The sequence below is a fragment of the Elgaria multicarinata genome, chromosome 9 (assembly GCF_023053635.1).
Source record: "Elgaria multicarinata webbii isolate HBS135686 ecotype San Diego chromosome 9, rElgMul1.1.pri, whole genome shotgun sequence".
In the NCBI taxonomy this organism is placed as follows: domain Eukaryota; kingdom Metazoa; phylum Chordata; class Lepidosauria; order Squamata; family Anguidae; genus Elgaria; species Elgaria multicarinata.
This window is the reverse complement of record NC_086179.1, coordinates 54,310,513-54,329,821: the sequence shown is the minus strand read 5'-3', so window position 1 is coordinate 54,329,821 and position 19,309 is coordinate 54,310,513. Positions and strand designations below refer to the sequence as shown.

At 40.3% G+C, this 19,309-nt stretch overlaps 1 protein-coding gene across 3 annotated transcripts in view; it reads right to left on the bottom strand.

The window, feature by feature from the left end:
- The window catches only part of PTPRB (protein tyrosine phosphatase receptor type B), an 80,542-nt gene that overhangs the window by 44,156 nt on the left and 17,077 nt on the right, over nt 1-19,309 (bottom strand). Inside the window, exons 1-7 of one of the 3 annotated variants that reach the window (XM_063133890.1) lie at nt 17,009-17,140; nt 16,069-16,345; nt 10,534-10,809; nt 9,473-9,730; nt 5,751-6,014; nt 4,630-4,899; nt 694-954 (exon numbers count right to left, since the gene is read on the bottom strand). In XM_063133890.1, the coding sequence (XP_062989960.1) occupies nt 694-954; nt 4,630-4,899; nt 5,751-6,014; nt 9,473-9,730; nt 10,534-10,809; nt 16,069-16,345; nt 17,009-17,071 (1,669 nt within the window). In that variant the 5' untranslated portion in view covers nt 17,072-17,140. Of the gene's footprint in view, nt 1-693; nt 955-4,629; nt 4,900-5,750; nt 6,015-9,472; nt 9,731-10,533; nt 10,810-16,068; nt 16,346-17,008; nt 17,141-19,309 lie in introns of those variants that run through there. The other 2 variants (XM_063133888.1, XM_063133891.1) reach the window with 2 other exon arrangements.

The window sequence follows — 19,309 nt, the reverse complement described above, 5'->3', positions numbered from 1 at the left end:
TCATCCAATAATGCTGAATGGTGAGCGGTTCAGGACAGACAAATGTCTTCATACAGCACATACGTGAACTATGGAATTTCCCGCCACAAGATGTAGTAATGGCCACCAACCCGGATGGCTTTAAAATGGGATTGGAAATTCATGGAGAATAAGGCTATCAATAGCGACTAGTCATGATAGCTGTGTATTACCTCTAGCATCAGAGGCAGTAGGCCTCTCAATACCAGTTGCTGGGAAACATGAGCAGGAGATGTTACTGCATTCATCTCCTGCTTGTGCATTTCCTCCCATAGCATCCAGCTAGCTACTCTTGGAATAGAATGCTGGACTAGCTAGGACTTTTGCCTGGTTTCTTCTGATGTTACTGATTTTGGGTGTGCGGAATTTCTATTTTTTAAAGACATAGAGGTGCAAAAGCAATGTTTAATTCCAAGAAAGCAATACATGCACTGTTAAGAATAAAAAACATAAGCAGAGCATGCTTCATCAGAACAAAGGCCCATGCAATGCAGTATTCTGTTCCCACAGTGGCTAACCAGATGGCAGTGAGAAGCCCACAAGCAGGACATGTGACAGCAGCTTCCTGCTCACATTCTTCAGTAACTGGCATTCATTATCTAGCATTATCTGATGAAGTCTTCATGATGCTGTTTAAGAAAAGATGAGATTAATAATATGTCAACAGTGTGGTACCTGTGCGTCCCACAACTGAAGTCGAGTTGGTCAAATCCCCACTTATGCTGGTGACAGTAGCAGTGTACTTTCGGCCAGGTAACAGATCAGTGTAAGTGAATTCTTTGGCCTCCTTAGCAAGAGCCTTGTTTATGACTATGCGTGTTCTGTCTCCCAATGAAACGACATAACCATCCCACTCAGCCAGAGGAGTCACCCACATGATAGTCAGAGAAGATTCATTTGCATGCTTAACACGGAGCATAAGAACTGGCTGTAGAGCTGTGGAAAAGAGAAGAGGGGAAAAAAACTTTACGTCATAGAAGGCTTATAAAGAGTTGCATTAAAAAGAGTATTTACTACACAAAATAGTGATGCTCCTATGCTAAGTTGGAGGGTTGCATCTGATGAAATAGTAATTTCCATAAACATTTAAGCTGTCACTGTAATATTAAATGTTGAACGTGTCCGTAACCATGGGCTGAATCACAGTACCCTATTTCTTCAATTCTAAGACGCACTTTTCCCCTCATATAAACATCTCTAAAAATGGGGTGCGTCTTAGAATCGCAGGTGTGCCTTAGGTTTTTTTTTTCTGTTGGTGGTACTGAAATTAGTGTGCGTCTTACAATCGAAGAAATACGGTAATTTCATATACTGAAAAGTAGATATAACAGGCCAGACAGATGAATGTGAAAATTACTACATGTGTTCAAACAAAGTGATGCTAGTTGCCTGACACTCATTACTGAGTAGGTATTAAAGCAGATGTGATACTTTCTGTATCTTACTCATCTTGCTGTGTTCTTTCTACAGGTTACTTACGATTGCTAGCCATAGTATCACAGCCACATGGATACCACTTGACACTACTTCCGTATTATACGTAAAGTGAGCTGTTTTGTGTGTTCAGTCTTACCATGTGGCTCAGCTGCAAGTGTATGTCCATGCCGGAGCAAACCTCCATTAAGAAAGTTTAGCAACGGTTTGGAGAAAAGTTGCGCAGATGGGCCTGATCCACATAGCAGGTCACTTCATGAGAAAAGGAGAGCTGTGTTGAATAGCTCAAATGCAGAAGCAATTTCAATCAACTCCCCAACAGCCCAGCCATATAATGGAATTATGAAACAACCTTATTCCAGGTTAAACTATTTGTCCATCTAGTCCAGTACTGTCTGCTCTGACTTGCAGCAACTCTCCAGGATCTCAGGCACAGGTCTTTTACGTCATCTTCAACTGGATCCATTTAACTGGGGATTCCAAGGATTGAACCTGGGATCTTCTGCATACAGAGCATGTGGTCTACCAATGAGCTATGCTACCCACCACGAATAATGGCCCTTTCTTAAGCTTGGGCTCAGTGTGTTTTCACTTTTTTCAGATTAATAAATTTCTATCTGCAAGTTATTTAGTTGCTATTAGATGAGGTGTGTTAAGGATTACAATCATGCTCCATATGGCATTCAGCTATGTGACCTAGGATTTGACTAATAATTAATGAGAGACTTCAAACAGAGTAAAATGTATGTGGGAAAAGCATTTGTTCAGATGAGGCTATTACATCAAGACCATTTACTCTTACAAATATGCTACCTGCCTGCAGTCAAGATTCTAAGCACAAACGCTATGCGATTCTACCCCAAAGTTAGAATAATAATGAAAGGTGTGATCCAGTGATCTACAGAAATGTCTGAGTTTCCACTGAACCATATGTGAGGTGCAGGATTCTGCATGAACATCTAACCACCTTAATTTTCTTGAAATGACATAGAGCAGTTTTTCAACAGTGGCATGAAACTTTTAGTTTAATAATTTTATTCCCCTCTTATGTGAAAAAGATAAAACAGATAAATTCTGCCTCTAAACTGAAGTACTATTCTTACCTGATAGCTGTTTCCCTTTTGGTAGGTTAGAAAATCACTATGAATAGCACATTTCTATAACCCACAATAATTTGGCATTCTGTATGTATGAAGAATATAGTGTCAAAGAGTCAAAATGTCTGTAATGTCTAAAGAATCAAAAGGGAGGGTGTAGCAGGAAAAATAATCAACACGAGGTGTAAGATAAGGCATGGTTTCCCGCCCTGATCTTCTTATACACCCTCCTATCTATTGTTTTTCAGGCTACTCCCTTCCTTTTTGTAAATTTGGAATACTTGGCTTGCTACACACAGCAATAGCATATTCCATTTAATAGTCTATATATGGTTGGTCTCCAAGGCTCTTTTATGCAGTACACAGGGTTTTTTTTTTCAAAATGATGAGAAATCCAGTTTTCAGATGATGATGATGATGATGATGATGATGATGATGATGATAATTATTATTATTATTATTATTATTATTATTTCTAGAACTTTTGCTGAAATAAGCATGAATAGATGTTGGGAGATATTTGTGATGTGATCTTCTATGACAAATGTTGCCCTCCTTAAGTTTAATTATGGCATAAGAGGCAAGGATAAATTAATATGCTACTAATACTGCTACATTTCACTATGGTCCTCTATTTAATGCTGTTCTTAAAAAGTAAAATTCAAAGCAAGACTTTAGAACATAGAGGCTTTAGGGAGAATTAACTTCTGAGAACTCAGAGAATCAAAAATGTAGAAGGATCCTCAGGGGGTCACCTGGAACAACTCCATGCAATAACTTCACAGATGCCTACCCAATTTCTTAAGAACCTTTAGAGGAAATTGCACAACCTTCCTGGGTAATCTATTCCATTTCCTAACTGTTCCTATAGTGAAGAAACATTTCCTGATATTTAGTTTTATGTTCAATTTGAACTCTTGGTTGTATACCGTTCCTTCAGGGGTAATAGTAAACAGCTGCTGTCCTTAGTCTTTTGTCCATCTTAATATGATGAAACCTTTGCCACTTCAGAGAAAACCATTCTGATTTCAGATTTTCATGCAGAGAAAGTGCAGCAAGTTTAAATTTTATTTATTTATTTATTGCATTTTTATACCGCCCAATAGCCGAAGCTCTCTGGGCAGTTAAATGTAAACAAGCCATTGAATCTCAGGTCATAGGATGAAAGAACCGCTACCATGTTCATGAATAAAGTTCCAGGGGCTTCAGTAGGATCCCTTCAACCAAGAATGCCTCCAAACAGATCGGGATAAAGTTTCTGATGAAGTGAACTGTAGTCCATGAAAACATATGCCCTAATAAATGTAATAGTCTCTATGGTGCCACAACACACTTGGAACATCTCTATATGGCATGTTTATGACTGGCCACTCATGGAAGTTTGCAGGTCCTTTCAATGACATTGTCAACCTCCTGCATGTCCACCATGCATTCAAAATAAAACCCTCAGTATCCCAATTCTTCTGAAATATCACAATATTTCCTAATGTGTGCTATAAAACACCCACTTGTGGGCACTGTCCCATTCAAGTATATGAGCACCGAAAGGACAGGAAGTTTTCAATTACAGACCACGTGGTCAGCAATTCAAACCATGTGGTTGTCCCTCTCTGCCCATGTACTGCAGCCCATTACAATCATGCAAAAGAAGCAGAAAGCACAAAAAAGTAAGCAATGCAATTTCTCCTTAATATAGCGACACTCTTTGTTGTTTTTGTTTTTATTGTTAGGGAGTTGCTTGTTAATGGCCCAGGATGGATGGTTTCCCCCATGAGAGCTAAAAGGCTGGAAAATATCTGGGGCTTAGGGGAGAGGTTTTTGTAAAGCAGGTGTGTGTGTGTTCTTATTATCATATACTGAGGCGAGTAGAGAATTAAGCCACCTACTCCTGAACGATTTTTACAGATATATCAAATGCTGTTTGTTTTTGTTCATGTGAATACAGCCAAAGTTATCACTATAATTCACACTAAAAGTATTTTATTAGTTGCATCATATAATAACTTAATTTCATCACCCCAAGCAATCCCTTTGTAGGTTTTCTAAGTTTCCTTCTGTCTATAACAGATAGTGTGCTCACCTGTTCTGCCTTTGCAGCGTGCTGTGTTCTGAAAGCGTCCACTTTCAACAGTAACTGCCACCTCATACTGCCTTCCTGGAATGAGCGCTAAATCCTTGATAATGTATTCCTTTTTGTCTTTCTGCACTGTAGTATTCAGCAGCACTGTAGAGTGGTCGAACAGCGTAATATAGTATTTGTCCCAGTCTCCAGTAGGGGGCAGCCAACTCACTTTCAGAGACCTTAATGAACCCATGCTGTCTGCATTCAGTTCTGAAACTTTCTGGGGAACTGAAACATAGAATTTCAACAATGCACGGTGAAAAAGAAGACTGCTTCATATCATGGAAGAAATAATTGGTTCACAAGTGTCCAATTCAATTAACATCCAGCAATTCAATAACTTCCTATTTTTGTTCTGACATAATACTGCTAGGTTAGATTAATTCAAATGCATTTTAATGCCTGATAAAGAACTAGGGTGTGGTCTAAAATCCTGTTTTCTTGATAATGCAAAGGTTGGAGGGTATTTGCCCAGAAGAAACTGCAGATGAAAGGGAGTGCTTCACACTTCCTATATCCACCTATTTGCCCCTTTTAAATGCCCCCCGGCAGTTTTTAATATTTTTTTCTTCAGTTGGTACTGAAACTAGAAGTGAATCTGGCTTGGGGAAGGACTGGACAGAGGGGCATTTGCGGTGAGAATTGATGGGTATGAACGGCTTTAATACCCCTCCCACCAACAATCCTCCCCTGCAAGAGCCTCAACTCCAGATTATAGTTATCTCAGCAAATGCAGGACATGACCATATGTTTGCTGAGGTAACATCATGACCTGTCCTCATTGTCTGCCGAAGGCTATGACAGGAACTTGTGTCAAGACAACTCCTATCTGTAGATTGGCCTTCAGTGTTAATTGCAAACAACTATTGCTTTTGCATATTGTACTGATACCAAAAGGTTGTCTTTTCTCATAGAACTGGATTTAGACTAAGTCATACTTAGAGTAGGTCCACTGAAATAAAAGTTAGTCATGACCAACTTAAGTACCAATGACTTAAGTCTGGATCCAACCCATAGTATTTACTGCAAAGGAGGCAATGGACACAAGGCTGAAGTACTTATCAAAGATAGAAACATACCTGTCCTTCCATATGCTGTCATTTCAGTGAATAATTCTCCACTGACTGTGTTGACGTTAACTTGATAAAGACATCCTGAAATTAGCTTGTCAAAATATGTTTCTGTGACTTGTGGTTGTAAAGTTTTCATTTCTTTAATAGAACCAAGATGAATCAAGGTGACGTTGTAGAAATCAAGGCTTCCTGGAGGCCTCTTCCATGATACTTTTAACGTATTCAAGCTGCCATCATTAGCTACCATCAATGCTAAGACTTTGGCTGGGGCTAATGATAATTTTAAAAAAGTAAGAAATATGTCTGCTGAGTCAACAAAATTTTGCAAACAATTCTGTTATTAGTGCTTAAACAGTAACAAAAAGTAGGGTTTAGCACAACAATGTTCATCAGAATGTTGAAAGAGTTCATCCTTTTAGTTATTATTCAGAGATATTCTAAAAGGCCTGTAAAAGTGTTCTTTTTATGATCCCTGATTGGCTAGGATTGTTCATGTCACCTGCATAGGAAACACTGCCTTCAATATAAATGGGCTTAATTTCCCCTTAGTGACATAAGCAAATAGACAAATCTGATGGTGAAATACTATTTTGACATCATTGTGTTTAGTTCATGATCTCTGATTGGCTAGAACCATTTGAGGAAAAATAGAAGATGGGGAAATAGTCATTGAAGCAACAGTAAAGAGGAAAATCAGTGGCTGCCAGCTAACAAGCAACCATGAACAGGGATATCCACAACAGATTAAATGAGTTTGGATTTCTATAAATACGACCTGCAGATTCCACTGTGACTCAACTTTTCCTGAGTCATATAGATTCTGCAGACTGGCAGATTAGTTTTTCACTTTTGGGGAAGATTTATGCTAATTCACATTAGTGCAATTGCACATTATCAAGTTTGGACTTACACATTTGTGCAAATGCATATTAGTGCTAATGGGTATTAACATTAATGCACTTTGTCGCTAATGCAAATTAGTGCAAGTTGGACAAACATTTGTAAAAAAATCTGATTCCATCAAACAATGAATGATCGAACAAAAAACACCTGCCAATTCGGGGAACACAGATGAAATGGATTTAACAATAATCTGTACATCTCTAGCCATGAAAAAGGTAAGACTAAGTACGTGATTAGGGTGTTCCTCCTCCCTGAAATCACTATCTTCAAACAATAAAATAAACCTTGAGTACATTCATCTCAGTCCTAATAGAAAATAATTAGACCCACACAGTATAAGATAAAGATACATTCCAAAGTTTGATAGGAATTCCAATTTTCATAGAAATTATCATTGTTGAAAACCTAAACTGTTGCTGAACATGTGTTATTAGAATTAGTAACATCAAAGAAAATTTTGAATCTCTTTACTTCGTCAATTATATTTTAAAGCATAGTAGGGTTATTTATTGTGCTTTCAAGGTCCAATTTCCAAAACTACAGGGGGAATTCAGAGAATAATCCAAATGTTATAAATGTATTGTGTGTGGAATCACCCCAATTTCTATTATAAACATTACACTCCTATATTGATATATTTGGATAGTAGAAGAACATATCCTGATGTAACACTCTGCCTTCTATGGAATTGTCTCTAATTTGCATGAATTTATGTGAAGGATCTGAATCTAATTCATACTCCATCACATGAGAACTAAATAGCTATGACATTCATGTGTAAAAATATTCTTTAACAATGAGGCTGGTTCTGATAAACCATAGTTGCAAGAACAAGCCTCGTTAAGATTCAGGGCAGGCCAATGCAATCCCCAGTGAGATTACGAGGAGGAATTCAGAAGCATTCACTCCCATTTATTATTACCCATGGCTTATGAGGTTGTTTGGACCCAACAAATTGGATAATCTTAACTACTGTTAGTTGAAACATGTCATCTTTGAATTGTGGTATATGAAGCTATGTTTGTTGGGTTTGGACAATACACTGACCTGCAAATAATCTAAAACAAAAATGGAGGCTTCTGATCTGCACCTTGCAGCTGTGTCAGAGGAGGATAGGTGAGGAATTCACAAGCCTGAGGCTTACTGCAGCTTGTTTTTATAATACTAAACCATGGCTTAGCTTTACTTGCGGAATGGCTCAGTGTAGAGCAATACACATATAGTCTCCAGGCTGCAGTGGCTTGACAACCGTATGTTTCTACTCTCTGTAGCTTGTACTTAAAATGACTTGCAGAGAGTCTCAGCTTCTGCACCACATTTTCTGGGATACTCATTCTGTGGGATACACTTTCCTCATGAAATGATGTTCTGTTTCTGAAATAATGTCGCAATATTATGCATTGCTCTATACGTATAATGGTATTGAGGAAGATCTACCCAAATTAAGTATATCATGTAAATGGACATAACCTTCTGAGGAGTGGAATCTTTCTTCCATCAATAATTTCTCAAACACCCCATAACACTTCTAGCTTGCCCTTATTGCTTTTATATCTCACAAGCTCTGGGATTTTATATTGCATATAGAATTGAATTTTGAGCAAAATATTGAACTCCTCCTTAAGTTAGCTGACATTTTTGAGTGTCCAGAAGCAACAACAACAACAACAACAACAATAATATAATAATAGCATTGAAAAAGAAGACATTTAGGTGCATTTGAATATGTTTTCTTTTTTAAAAATTCCTGACAAAAATTAATACCACCCAATCAGTATCTTGCTTATTTTTGCTTTGCAATATTAATAAATAGGCTCTTGTAGCTCCAGGGACAGGTTATATAGGAATAGTTAAAAACAGTTGCTATTAGTTTAGAAATAATACTAACGATTACCATTACTAAAGATTCCTATTATCACTAAAGCTTATTACTATTTAACACTTCAGTAATGGAAAGACTGTGGCACGATCTGTACAAAACATCTCAGTGGTGCAGCCCATGCTCACAGGGTCTACAATATGAGGGATAAATAGGAATACCTTCAGAGTCCCTACAAGTGAAGCAATACTTACAGAAATATCTAAAACATGCCAAGTGCTGACAAGACTTTTCTCTTCTCCCAGGCATTTTTAACAGCATTTTAACAGAATTTAACAATGTTAAGTTTGTTTTTAATGGACCCCACAATTGTTGTTTTTAAATGGATACTGTTGTTTTTATACTGTTTTTATGTGTGTGTGTGTGTGTGTGTGTGTGTTTTTAAATTGTATACTTTTAATGTTTACTATTTTTAAATGTTGTAAACCGCCCAGAGAGCTTCGGCTGTGGGGCGGTATATAAATGTAATTAAATAAATAAATAAATAAATAAATAATAGACTTTATTCAGTTGCTCTGATCTAATGACTGGTTGCTGGGGGTAGATCTCTGATGTGTGCTTATTCTATTGCAGTCTACTCCATGTCCCCTTACTGACATGGAAAAAGCAGCCCGTAAATGCTGGGCATCCATGTGCACATAGAATTGCTATATGAGACTTTGAAAATCCCTACTAACCTCAAGCAGCTCAAGAATGCAGCCCTTTACATTTCCCTGAGACAGTCGCAGATTCTTCTTACCATATCATGTAGACCTGCAGTTCAATAACGTGTAGGGGAGTTTGTGCGAATGAATCTCAAATGCCTGTTGCAAATCTCTCACAGGCTGCAGCAGTTACTGCTTAGTTTAACTAAGGCCAATACGTTTCATTTATTTTAAAAAGTTTTGGTGATTTTATTTTACCCTTATGCTGTTTCTCTTATTCAGGGAAAGATGTAAAATCTTACCAGTCCTAATTAGTCTAAACTTGTAGTTCTCCAGCCCTTCAGCCTTGGCAATGATAGTAAGATTATACAGAGACCCTGGAGTCAGTCCTGAAAAATTGCATGACAAGTAGTGTTTCTCTACGTCTGTCTGTTGAACCAGGCCATCTTTATCCAGCAAAACCAGCCTGTATTGATCCACATTTCCAGAACCTGGTAACCAAGACACGTGGATAGATTGTATCTTGACTAAGACCTTGACATTTTCCACTGGAGAAGGAGCTATTAAGGAGAAAGAGACAGACACAGAGAGAAGGACAGGGAGCATTTATAAATTCTATAGCTCTTAAAAAATATTTCGGATTTGCTAAAAACACCTCCACCAGTTTTCACTCAAAACATGCATTTACATTTAGAAAAGAAATCAAAATTACTATAGATTAACCTTGCCAGATCAAGGGAGATGTGTAGACCAATTTGCAGGCTTCCTCTAACTGATTCCCTGCCCCTTCTTCAAGAGACAAACCACCTCTCCTTTCCTCCCTCTGGCTGCCCGTTCCTTTCCCCCCTTTTTAATTTTTATTATCTGTATCTGCGCTGCTGCGGAGATACAGATAATTTAAAAAAGTGGGGAGAAACGGCCCCGTTCCTGTCCTCCCCACCCCATTTTTATTTTATTTTTTTACGTTTACAGGTACAGGGCCACCCATGGCGACCAATTACAGGGCGCCATAGGCTCCGCTGCCAAAAAAAATCGGGGTAAGCACCCAAATTTTGGAGCGGAGTTTCCAGGGTTTGGCCTTAGATGGCTTCACAATGGCAGCTGTGTCAAGTAGATGATGTGCCACTACTGCGAAGCCACCCCAGGACAAATCCTTCGTGTAGACAAGCCCTTGTTTAAACTTCTAGATGGGAGGGTAGATATTGCATGCCAAGCTTTCAGTTAGAACCCTAGAACAGCTCTATGTTTAAATAAATAGAGTTTGATAATGTAATAAATAGAGTTTGGTAATGCTTTTATGGGAAAGTGAGAACATAAGTTAAATAATATCCCTTATGGAATTATGTAAACAAAGAAATCCTACCTGTTGAACCGCTGATATCAATTGATGGGCTCTTTTTATTACCAGTGGCTGCATTGATTGAGATAGTGTATTTGCTGCCGGGGATGAGATTGTGAAAAGTCTGTTCATTTCGTGAAATGCCTCCAGGAACTTGGATCTCTGCAACTTGTTTTGTGTTATCAAGCAACCGTAGCTCATACCAGTCTACTTTCCCAGAGGATGGGCTCCACCAGACCTGCAAGGTTGTAGTTGTAATTTTTTCCTTCTTGATTTCAAATCTTGCAGGTGGCAGGGGATCTGTGTACCAAAAACAAAAGAAAGCACAAAACCCCATAACTCGCTTAAAAAAAAAAAAAAGTATTCGTAATGAAAGCTTGAATCTTTCTCCATAGCAAGCACAAGGGAGACGTATAAAGAAAAGACCAGAAGGGAGTGGGGTCAGCATGCAAGAGGTGTTTGGGGAATAGGGGAGGAATGGATAATGCCCATGGGGAGTGAGGCATAAAAAATGGCTTAAGGCTGTAATCCTGCTCACCTGAGAGTAAGTCCCACTGAATTCAAATAAATTTCTGAGTATCTATATATGATTGCACAGTAAGGCAAGCACCATATTAGGGAGGAAAAAAGAACATTGGACTGAGGGTGTAGATGGGAGGGGCACAGTGGGCCAAACAGGCGTTCGATACTCTTGCAGAAACCTTTGCTGAGTGCCACTTTGTGCAGTGAGGGGGTAACTAGGATGGAAGTGGGTCACAACTCTCTTGGATTGCTTTTAGAATGGTAGCTTTCAGCATGGTAGCATAAATCCTTCAGCAAACTTGCTTAAGTAATGATGCTTCACAGGCATGCTGATTCTGAGCTGGCCAGAAGCATGTCACAAAATGTGATAGTCTGATCTAATGGCCTCACTATATACTGGAAGTTTCCACCCAAATCAGAAAAGAGTAGGGGAAAGACTTGTGCACTGCTCCCAACCTGACTATGTGAAGTAAGAGGGTGATTCTGCAATGGCATAAGGGTGATCACGGACTCTTACTTTGCACGGGCAGAAGCAATACACAGGGCATAAGCAATGTGTCAATCTCTGCTTTTTGCCTGGGCTGTGCTTTCTCCTCTGTGGAATGAGCCTACTTATGAGGAAATAGCATGTCCCAGGCCAAAATCAGCACATGAGAAAACCGATTGCCCCTTTATTCATCCCCATAAGTAGGCTCATTCGAGCTGCAAACAATCACTTGATAGGCGAGATGCCTTTCCCACTGGCTGCCAGTTGACCATACCTGTAGTCTTCTGCACTCCATCTGTCTTGAAGGTCAAGATGCCCTTTTTTCTCAGATGTGTGCCTACCAATGTCATTCATGTTTTCATAACTTTGTGCAGGGAGTGCCCTTGATGGCCGTTTGGAAGCCCATTACAGGACACAGCAGCTGGTGGTTTCTGGCAGAGCTTGGTCAATGGGAGCAGATGAAACTGGTGTTTCAGTTTCTATAGCTCAATGTTCTGTCTATGACTGATAAAGCCCTAAACATGGTTCAGGAAGTTGGCAACTAGAGGGATAATGTGAGATGAGGGCTGAGTTGTACAAGTTGGGAAAAGGGCTCTGTGTTTTTAACAGTTTATGACCTGCCCTGAATCAATGGGATGGAGAAGGCTACAATGCCCCCTTTAAGTCCTATATTGACTTCAATGGAAGAATGAAGCACATGTAGCTCTCTCCTTTTCCACCGAAATAATGGGACTTCAGAACACTTAAGACCAACTGGATTGCCCCCTAAATAAATATATAAACTAATGAAGACCTGGAGGTGGGATACAACTCCTACAGCAAATTAAAAGGTTGCGTGCCTAAAAGGCGAAGTTCAGAAATTCAGACTTTATCTAATCTATCTAGCCCAGAACACAAAACACTCAGTCCTCTGTACATCCGTTAGAACAAAGGAACAATGAGCTTGGGAAGTGCCTGGCCTGAAAAGACCAAGCTGGAAACAAACACTTAAAAAACCATTTACATTGTTACAAAGTTCTTGACTGGCGACTGTCCAATACCGATATATCATAGAAATAAAATATTTCTATGAAGATATTTTACAAGACTCTTATCGTAGACTGGCTATAGAACCTGAGGTTTAAATAAAGAGGCCAATCTTGGTAAAATGTTTATTTTTTTTAATTGCACATTTTATAAATAAGAATCCTACTTTGCTTTTATAAGTTATTCTTATTACTTCAGTTTCTATCCTGCTTCCTGGCAACGTATTTGAAGTGGACTCAGTACAAGGAATTAGCTTTTTATCTTTGGTTTTCCACATAATTAATTGACTGTAGCCAAATCATTTAGTTAATTGACTGCAGCCAAATCACAAAAGCTATTCCTTTTGCATAATGTCAGTATATTGGTTAGTCTGTCTCTACAAAGTTTGGACAAACTCTTTGTTGTCATATAAAAATGTTTTACAGTGCCATCTTATACAGGTCTACCCAGAAGTAAGCCCCACTGAGTTCAATGTGACCTATTCACAGAGGACTGCCGCCTCACTTTTTATTACATATCATCCTACAACATTATTTATTTATTACATTTATATCCCGCCTTTTTTCCTCCAAGGATCCCAAGGCAGCATACATAATCCTCCTCATCTCCATTTTATCCTCACAACAACAACCCTGTGAGGTAGGTTGCGCTGAGAGTCTGTGACCGGCCCAAAGTCACTCAGTGAGCTTCCACGGCTGAGTGGGCACTAGAACCCAGATCTCCCAACTCCTAGTCCAACACTCTAGCCACTTTACTCCACTGGCTCTCGTAAGAGAATAAACAATAATTTCTTAGATTGCTAAATATTTGATTCACTCTTTTAAAAAAGCCAAGTTTCAGAATATGCATATTCACTATTGACTAATGAAACTCTGTGTGTGTGTGTGTGTGTGTGTATTATAATTAGTGAACATGCATGGCTTTAACTACAGCTTATTCTCTTTCTACTGATATATTTCAGCAAAAAGAGAAGAAAGATTTCCTGATACTGGGTTTAGAAACAGCTTTCCAGATGTGGTGACCTACAGATGTGTAAGACTACAGCTCTCATGATCTCCAGTCAGTGAGGTGTTTGGCTGTGTGGTCTGGGGATTATGTTGTGGTCCAACACATCTGGAGTGTACCAGGTTAGGGAGGACTGGAAGGAATGTCCCAATACAAACCTGCTTATGTTAAAGACAATGAGCCGGTTTGCATGGTTGCTCAATTTATCTGAGGGGTTGCTATAGTGTGCTGGACACCCACAGGTGCCCTTTCTGCATGATGCCTATGGGCGCCCTTTTGCATGGTGTCTGCCGACTCCTCTGCTTGCCATGGTTTGCTGTGTCATATGAACTGTGGGGTTGTTCGAGGGGGTAGACAAAGCTATGAGCGCCACTGCTGCTTGCATATTCAAAATGGTGGCTGGCACGTTCTGCTAAGCCCCGCAGGGAAATTAACCCATGGTGGTTTAGCATTACATGCAAACAGCCCCATAGTTGCTTTTGAGTCAATCCCCAGAATGTGTGAATTAAGCTTTAGTTAAAGAGGCTTAAGTGTTACAAATGTATGCATCTGATGCAAATACCTGGCAACCAAAGAATAGCCATTTTTGGACTCTGGTATCATATGCTACTTGAAAATCTATGAAACATTGACAAACTGAAACTTTATCTACTTTTGCACATTCTTTGCTTCTAACAAATAATAATAATAATAATAATACATGTATTAATGATAATTGTTCCATACATTCAGTTACCTTGTCTTTTTTCGGAACACAATTTCCAAGAAGCATTTCCATGTTGCAATGAAACCAAATTAAATATAGTTGCAATGACCTGGCATTCCAGTTGTTGTGGAAAACAATGCTTGGTATTATTAATTTCTACCTTGAACAGTTGTCATTCAGCTAGTAACAGCATGATGCAAGATGCAGGCCAAAAGAAACTCACAATGTGCTACCTTTGTTTCTAAACAATTATTCCCTAGTACGACCAGTGTAATGGTAACTTTGCTTGGCTGTGTAATATTATATTTATAATGCCTCTATTCTGAGTTTAACATATGTATCGGTAAGAAAATGTCTTGTGAAACATAGACCAGAAGGGTCACTTTGGAGCTTGCATCTATTTCAGATCTAAACTAGATTTATTACACTTTAAGGTATACACTTTAAAGTTTATTACACTAAGGTTTACACTAAACATCCTATATGTGTTTAGACGGAAAAAAGTTATATCACTCACAGCATCCCTCCAGCAACATGTAATTTCGGCTGCAATCCTAACCATACTTACCTGACTGAGGGATGTTGGGAGTTGTAGGACCATTTTCTGTCTAAACATGCATAGAATTGTTCTCTAAAAGTGTATGTCCTCTTAGGACAGATTAAAATTGATAAAATGAGAGCCAGTGTGGTGTAGTGGCTAGAGTGTTGGACTGGGAGTCAGGAGATCTAGATTCTAGTCACCACTCAGCCATGGAAACCCACTGGGTAACTTTAGACCAGTCACAGACTCTCAGCCCAACCTACCTCACAGGGTTGTTATGAGGATAAAATGGAGAGAAGGAAGAGGATTATGTATGCTGCCTTGGGTTTCTTGGAGGAAAAAAGGCAGGAAATAAATGTAATAAATAAATAAATAAATAAATAAATAACAGAATCTTACACACTTTGTGTAAATTAATATTAAAACATGAATAGGCAGGTTATTTAAATATACTGAGGGACAATTATTTCCTTGCAACACTACAACAATCACCTGCTCTTTACACAATAAGATTGCAATACTAAACATGTTTACTTGGCTGTAGGTCCCATTGCATTAAATGGGGCTTATTCCAAGGTAAGAATGGATAGGATTGCAGCCTAAATGACTTTCCATGCATGATCTCTCACTGTGGGAAATACAGTCCGTGCATTTTGTGTTATTTTAACTGCATTATTTGAAAAAAGAAAATCAGAGATAGGTATGAGCAAGAACAATTAAAGTTTTTTGTGCAAATCAGTATCCAGATACTAAAGAGTTTATGACTAAAGTAATTAGGAACTCTAAATGTGAGCTCACTCACAAAATAAACACAATGCAGTTTTTTTAAAAAAATAATAATCAAACCCTAGATCTGCATTTCAAGATTACAAAACACATCCTTTAATGAGATCCAGTTCATTGCTCAACTTGCTATGGAAATCAGTTATTAAACTATGCATAGGGAAATTACTCTTATGAGGTGATATTAACAGCAAAATGAGGCTTAGTTCTGCACCCACTAACCTACATATGGAATATGCTGAATGTGTTTAGAATTATCATTGCCAGCCCTTCTCCATCTTCACTTCTTTTCATTTTATATCATCCTGTTGTGAACAGTATCACAGAGACAACTGGACAACAACAGATTTATATTTATTTATTTAGAGTATTTTTATCCCGCACCTCAGCCAAGAGGCTCTCGGAGTGGCTTACAATGTATCAATAAAGAAGATCATTCCTCCATGCCTAAACCTCCTTCCTCATCCAACCTGCACCTGCCATCCATACCTGTTTGCAAAGTAATATTGCTGGCTTCTTCATCAGACAGAGAGACAATCTTGAGAAAATACAGAGTCCCTGCTTCCAAGCCATTGAAGTCGCACTCATAGGAACCGTTGGTTTTCTGGATGGGCTGGCAAACCCTGTATAAGGCATTGCGGGAGCTGCAGGTTACACTGAAGTTACAGGGATTCCCCAGACTGTTCCACCTGAGATAGACAGACCGGCTGGAGACCTTCCACTCTGTCTGGTTGATGGTACATTTTACTGGAGCTCCTAGACCACTCTAGAGAAGTATCAAAAACAGCAGATGTAAAAGAATTGACCTCTTCTATACAATTGCTTAAGTCCATCCTGCTAAGTTTTAGTTCCTCACACTTTAACTTTAAACACACAATGTACCTCACTCTGTTTTGACAGAAATTGCTTCCTTATATATGTCTATACAAATGGCACAGACATGCCTTGTACACTGTATTAACTAATCTGGAATATCTACCACCTGTAGACACAATCGCAAACACAGAATGGAACACCCAATTTACCCATAAGTATACTGAAAGTGGGGGGGGATCTACTCCTTTAACATTTTGAAAGGACCCAGGGCTGAAGTGGTAGTTAGCATGTATGGAGTGATGTTGACTGAATATTGAGAAAGGAACGCACCTGAAGTGGTTAACTAACCACCTTGGAACGATATATCATTATCTTGGAAGGGGCGGGGGAGGGAGAGAAGAACTTCTTCCATCTTTGGATAAGGTGATGCTGAGAGCAAATGAAAGCCAAGTAAGAGACTGATGTAAGGAGCAGCAGCAGCAGCAGCGAAGGGAAAGCAAAGGGTGGTATGTTTAGCAGGAGGAGAGGTTGGGGTCCTGCCTCGCAAGTCCCCCTTCTGCCCCGCGGACCCCCCCCGGCCCCCTCCCTCGTCTTGCGAGCGTCTGTCACCCACCTTGAGAAGGGCCAGCGCGAGAATCCACAAGGAGACTCCCGCTCCACATCTCAGCCTTGCCATGCGTTTGGCTCTGCAAGGCAAGCTGCGAGGGAGCAGGGGCGAGGAAGCGGCTTTTGCCCCGCCGGCGCCGGCGCCGGGCTTCCTCAGCTCCCCCCGCTTTCAGGGCGGAGGGTTGCAGCCCGCGGCGGCCCTCTGCTGGCCAGCTCGGCAGCCGCAGGCGCTCAGGAGGCTCCTCGGACTTTCCTCCGGGCGGGGCGTGCGCAAGGGCTGCTGCCCGGGGCTGCTTGCGGGCGCGGCGGCGACCAGGCGCGGCAAGAGACGGCTGGTGGCCGCTCTTCCCGCGCTGCCATTCTGACCCGGCCCTGGCCAGGCGCTTCGGCGCTCAATTTCCAAGGCCCCTAAAAGACTGCTTTCTTCCCCTCCGCCTGCAGCGGCGCTAATGCCTGAAGAGGCAAACGAGGAAAGCGGCGCCTCTCAGCCTGCCGCGCGCTGCCTCCTCCCTTTCCCAGGACTCTCGCTGTGCCCCGCGCTTTCTAGAGCTCCTCTCCTCACGTCGCTCGCTGCTCTTTCTCTCTCGCTTTTCCACTCTCTCACTATCACCCCTTTTCTCCGCTGTTCTTTTTCCTCCACCGCACCCACCCCACCTCTCTTCCTTCCTCCTTCCCTCCCTGGCCTGGGACTTTTCCCCCCAGGGCTATTTCTGACAGTCGATGGAATGGGAGATGATTTCCTTCAGGCGTTTCTCCTCCCCCTGGAATGTCCTTTGTAAACCTCCCCGTGTCACACTTGCCTCGGCCCTGGCTGGGCTCATCCGAGTCCCTTGCCCCTCCCTCCCTCTCTCTCCCTCTCTCTCTCTCTCTCTCTCTCTCTCTCTCGGACTTTCCCCTGGGAGTCAGAGCGGCTGCTTCTTGTTTTGACAACAACTACAAAAAAAGGACAGCGATTGCCTGAATACAGACTTCAGTCATGGATTTGCCCACGCTGTCTAATATAAGAATCCGGCTTTCTGTCCTCATCTCTATTGGCCTTAGCCAGAGGGAAATGACCACATGACGGATACCTGAAGTGAGGTCCAGCCACATGCATTAAAAAAACAACCAACAGTGGATCCACATGCTGTTTCTCGGGGTTGCTTCCTTAGGTTGAGGTTGCAAAAGAAGGCAAAGGTGGATAACCCCAAAATAACAACCTCAGCAGTGACTGTCCTGAACTCCTGCCCTAACTGTGCAAACAAAGACCTGAAGTGCCCCTGAGAGCTGAGATATAGTTCATTATTTCTAGGCAAACTCTCCAATCTCTTTTACAGGAACTACAAATTTCCTCTTTGCTTTCTTAGCAAGAATAAATCAGTAACCAACAGATACAGAACCATTATGTTTCTCTTGTATATCCCAGCCAATTTAGCCTGTCTGCCTTGAAAACACAAGATTACGCACTAAAGAGAATTTTATGTTCAGTGATATTTCCATTTCATGGATGGAGGAGTAACATTGGATCGCCTCAGCCTGGGTTTTTTCTTGTATCAGCATCTGCCTTTGAGGCAGCTACCATTTTCTTCCCAAATTATCCTTAACAATGCATAAGTAAAAAAAATAAAAATCCATATTCTCAGGGAACAATATAAATGAAAAAACAACAACAGACAAATTAATTCTGTCATTTGCGCCTTATTTTTAATTTAGGCTTCACTAAGAACAACTACTGCAAATACTTCAAGCTAGAGCTATTTATCAGTTTAGGAACAAGTTGGAAACATGGGAAAGTTTGCAGCAGAATGAAGGCAAGTATTGAAGAAGGATGGAAGGGTTTGGGGTCTATACAAAGATATGTCATGCTCATGCTGCTTTTTTATATTTCCAAATGCTGCACCACTTTGGGTTTGAAAAGCCTGTACTGTAAATAATGCAACAGATTTTCAGCCACTCTGAACTTTACAGCAGTTACGTAGATCGTTAAAAATTTATTTATTTATTTATTTATTTATTTATTTATTTAAACACTTGTATTCTGTCCTATATCTCTAGGATCTCAGGGCGGTGTACAGATAAAATTATACAAACAATACAAAAACTTCATAATAATGATGTGAAATTCATCTGGACTACAACATGCCTGTAAATGGGCAGTATGCAATGCTGCCCATCCACGAGCAGGGTCCAATCACCACTTCAGTTCCATGAGTGCCTGATTCTGTTGCGCACACGGCACCCACTGCTTGCACAATGGAGATTTGTTGCTTTTGGGGCAAGCCCCAAGTGAATAGAAACATTCATTTCTAAAATGGGCAGGTAAATGGAA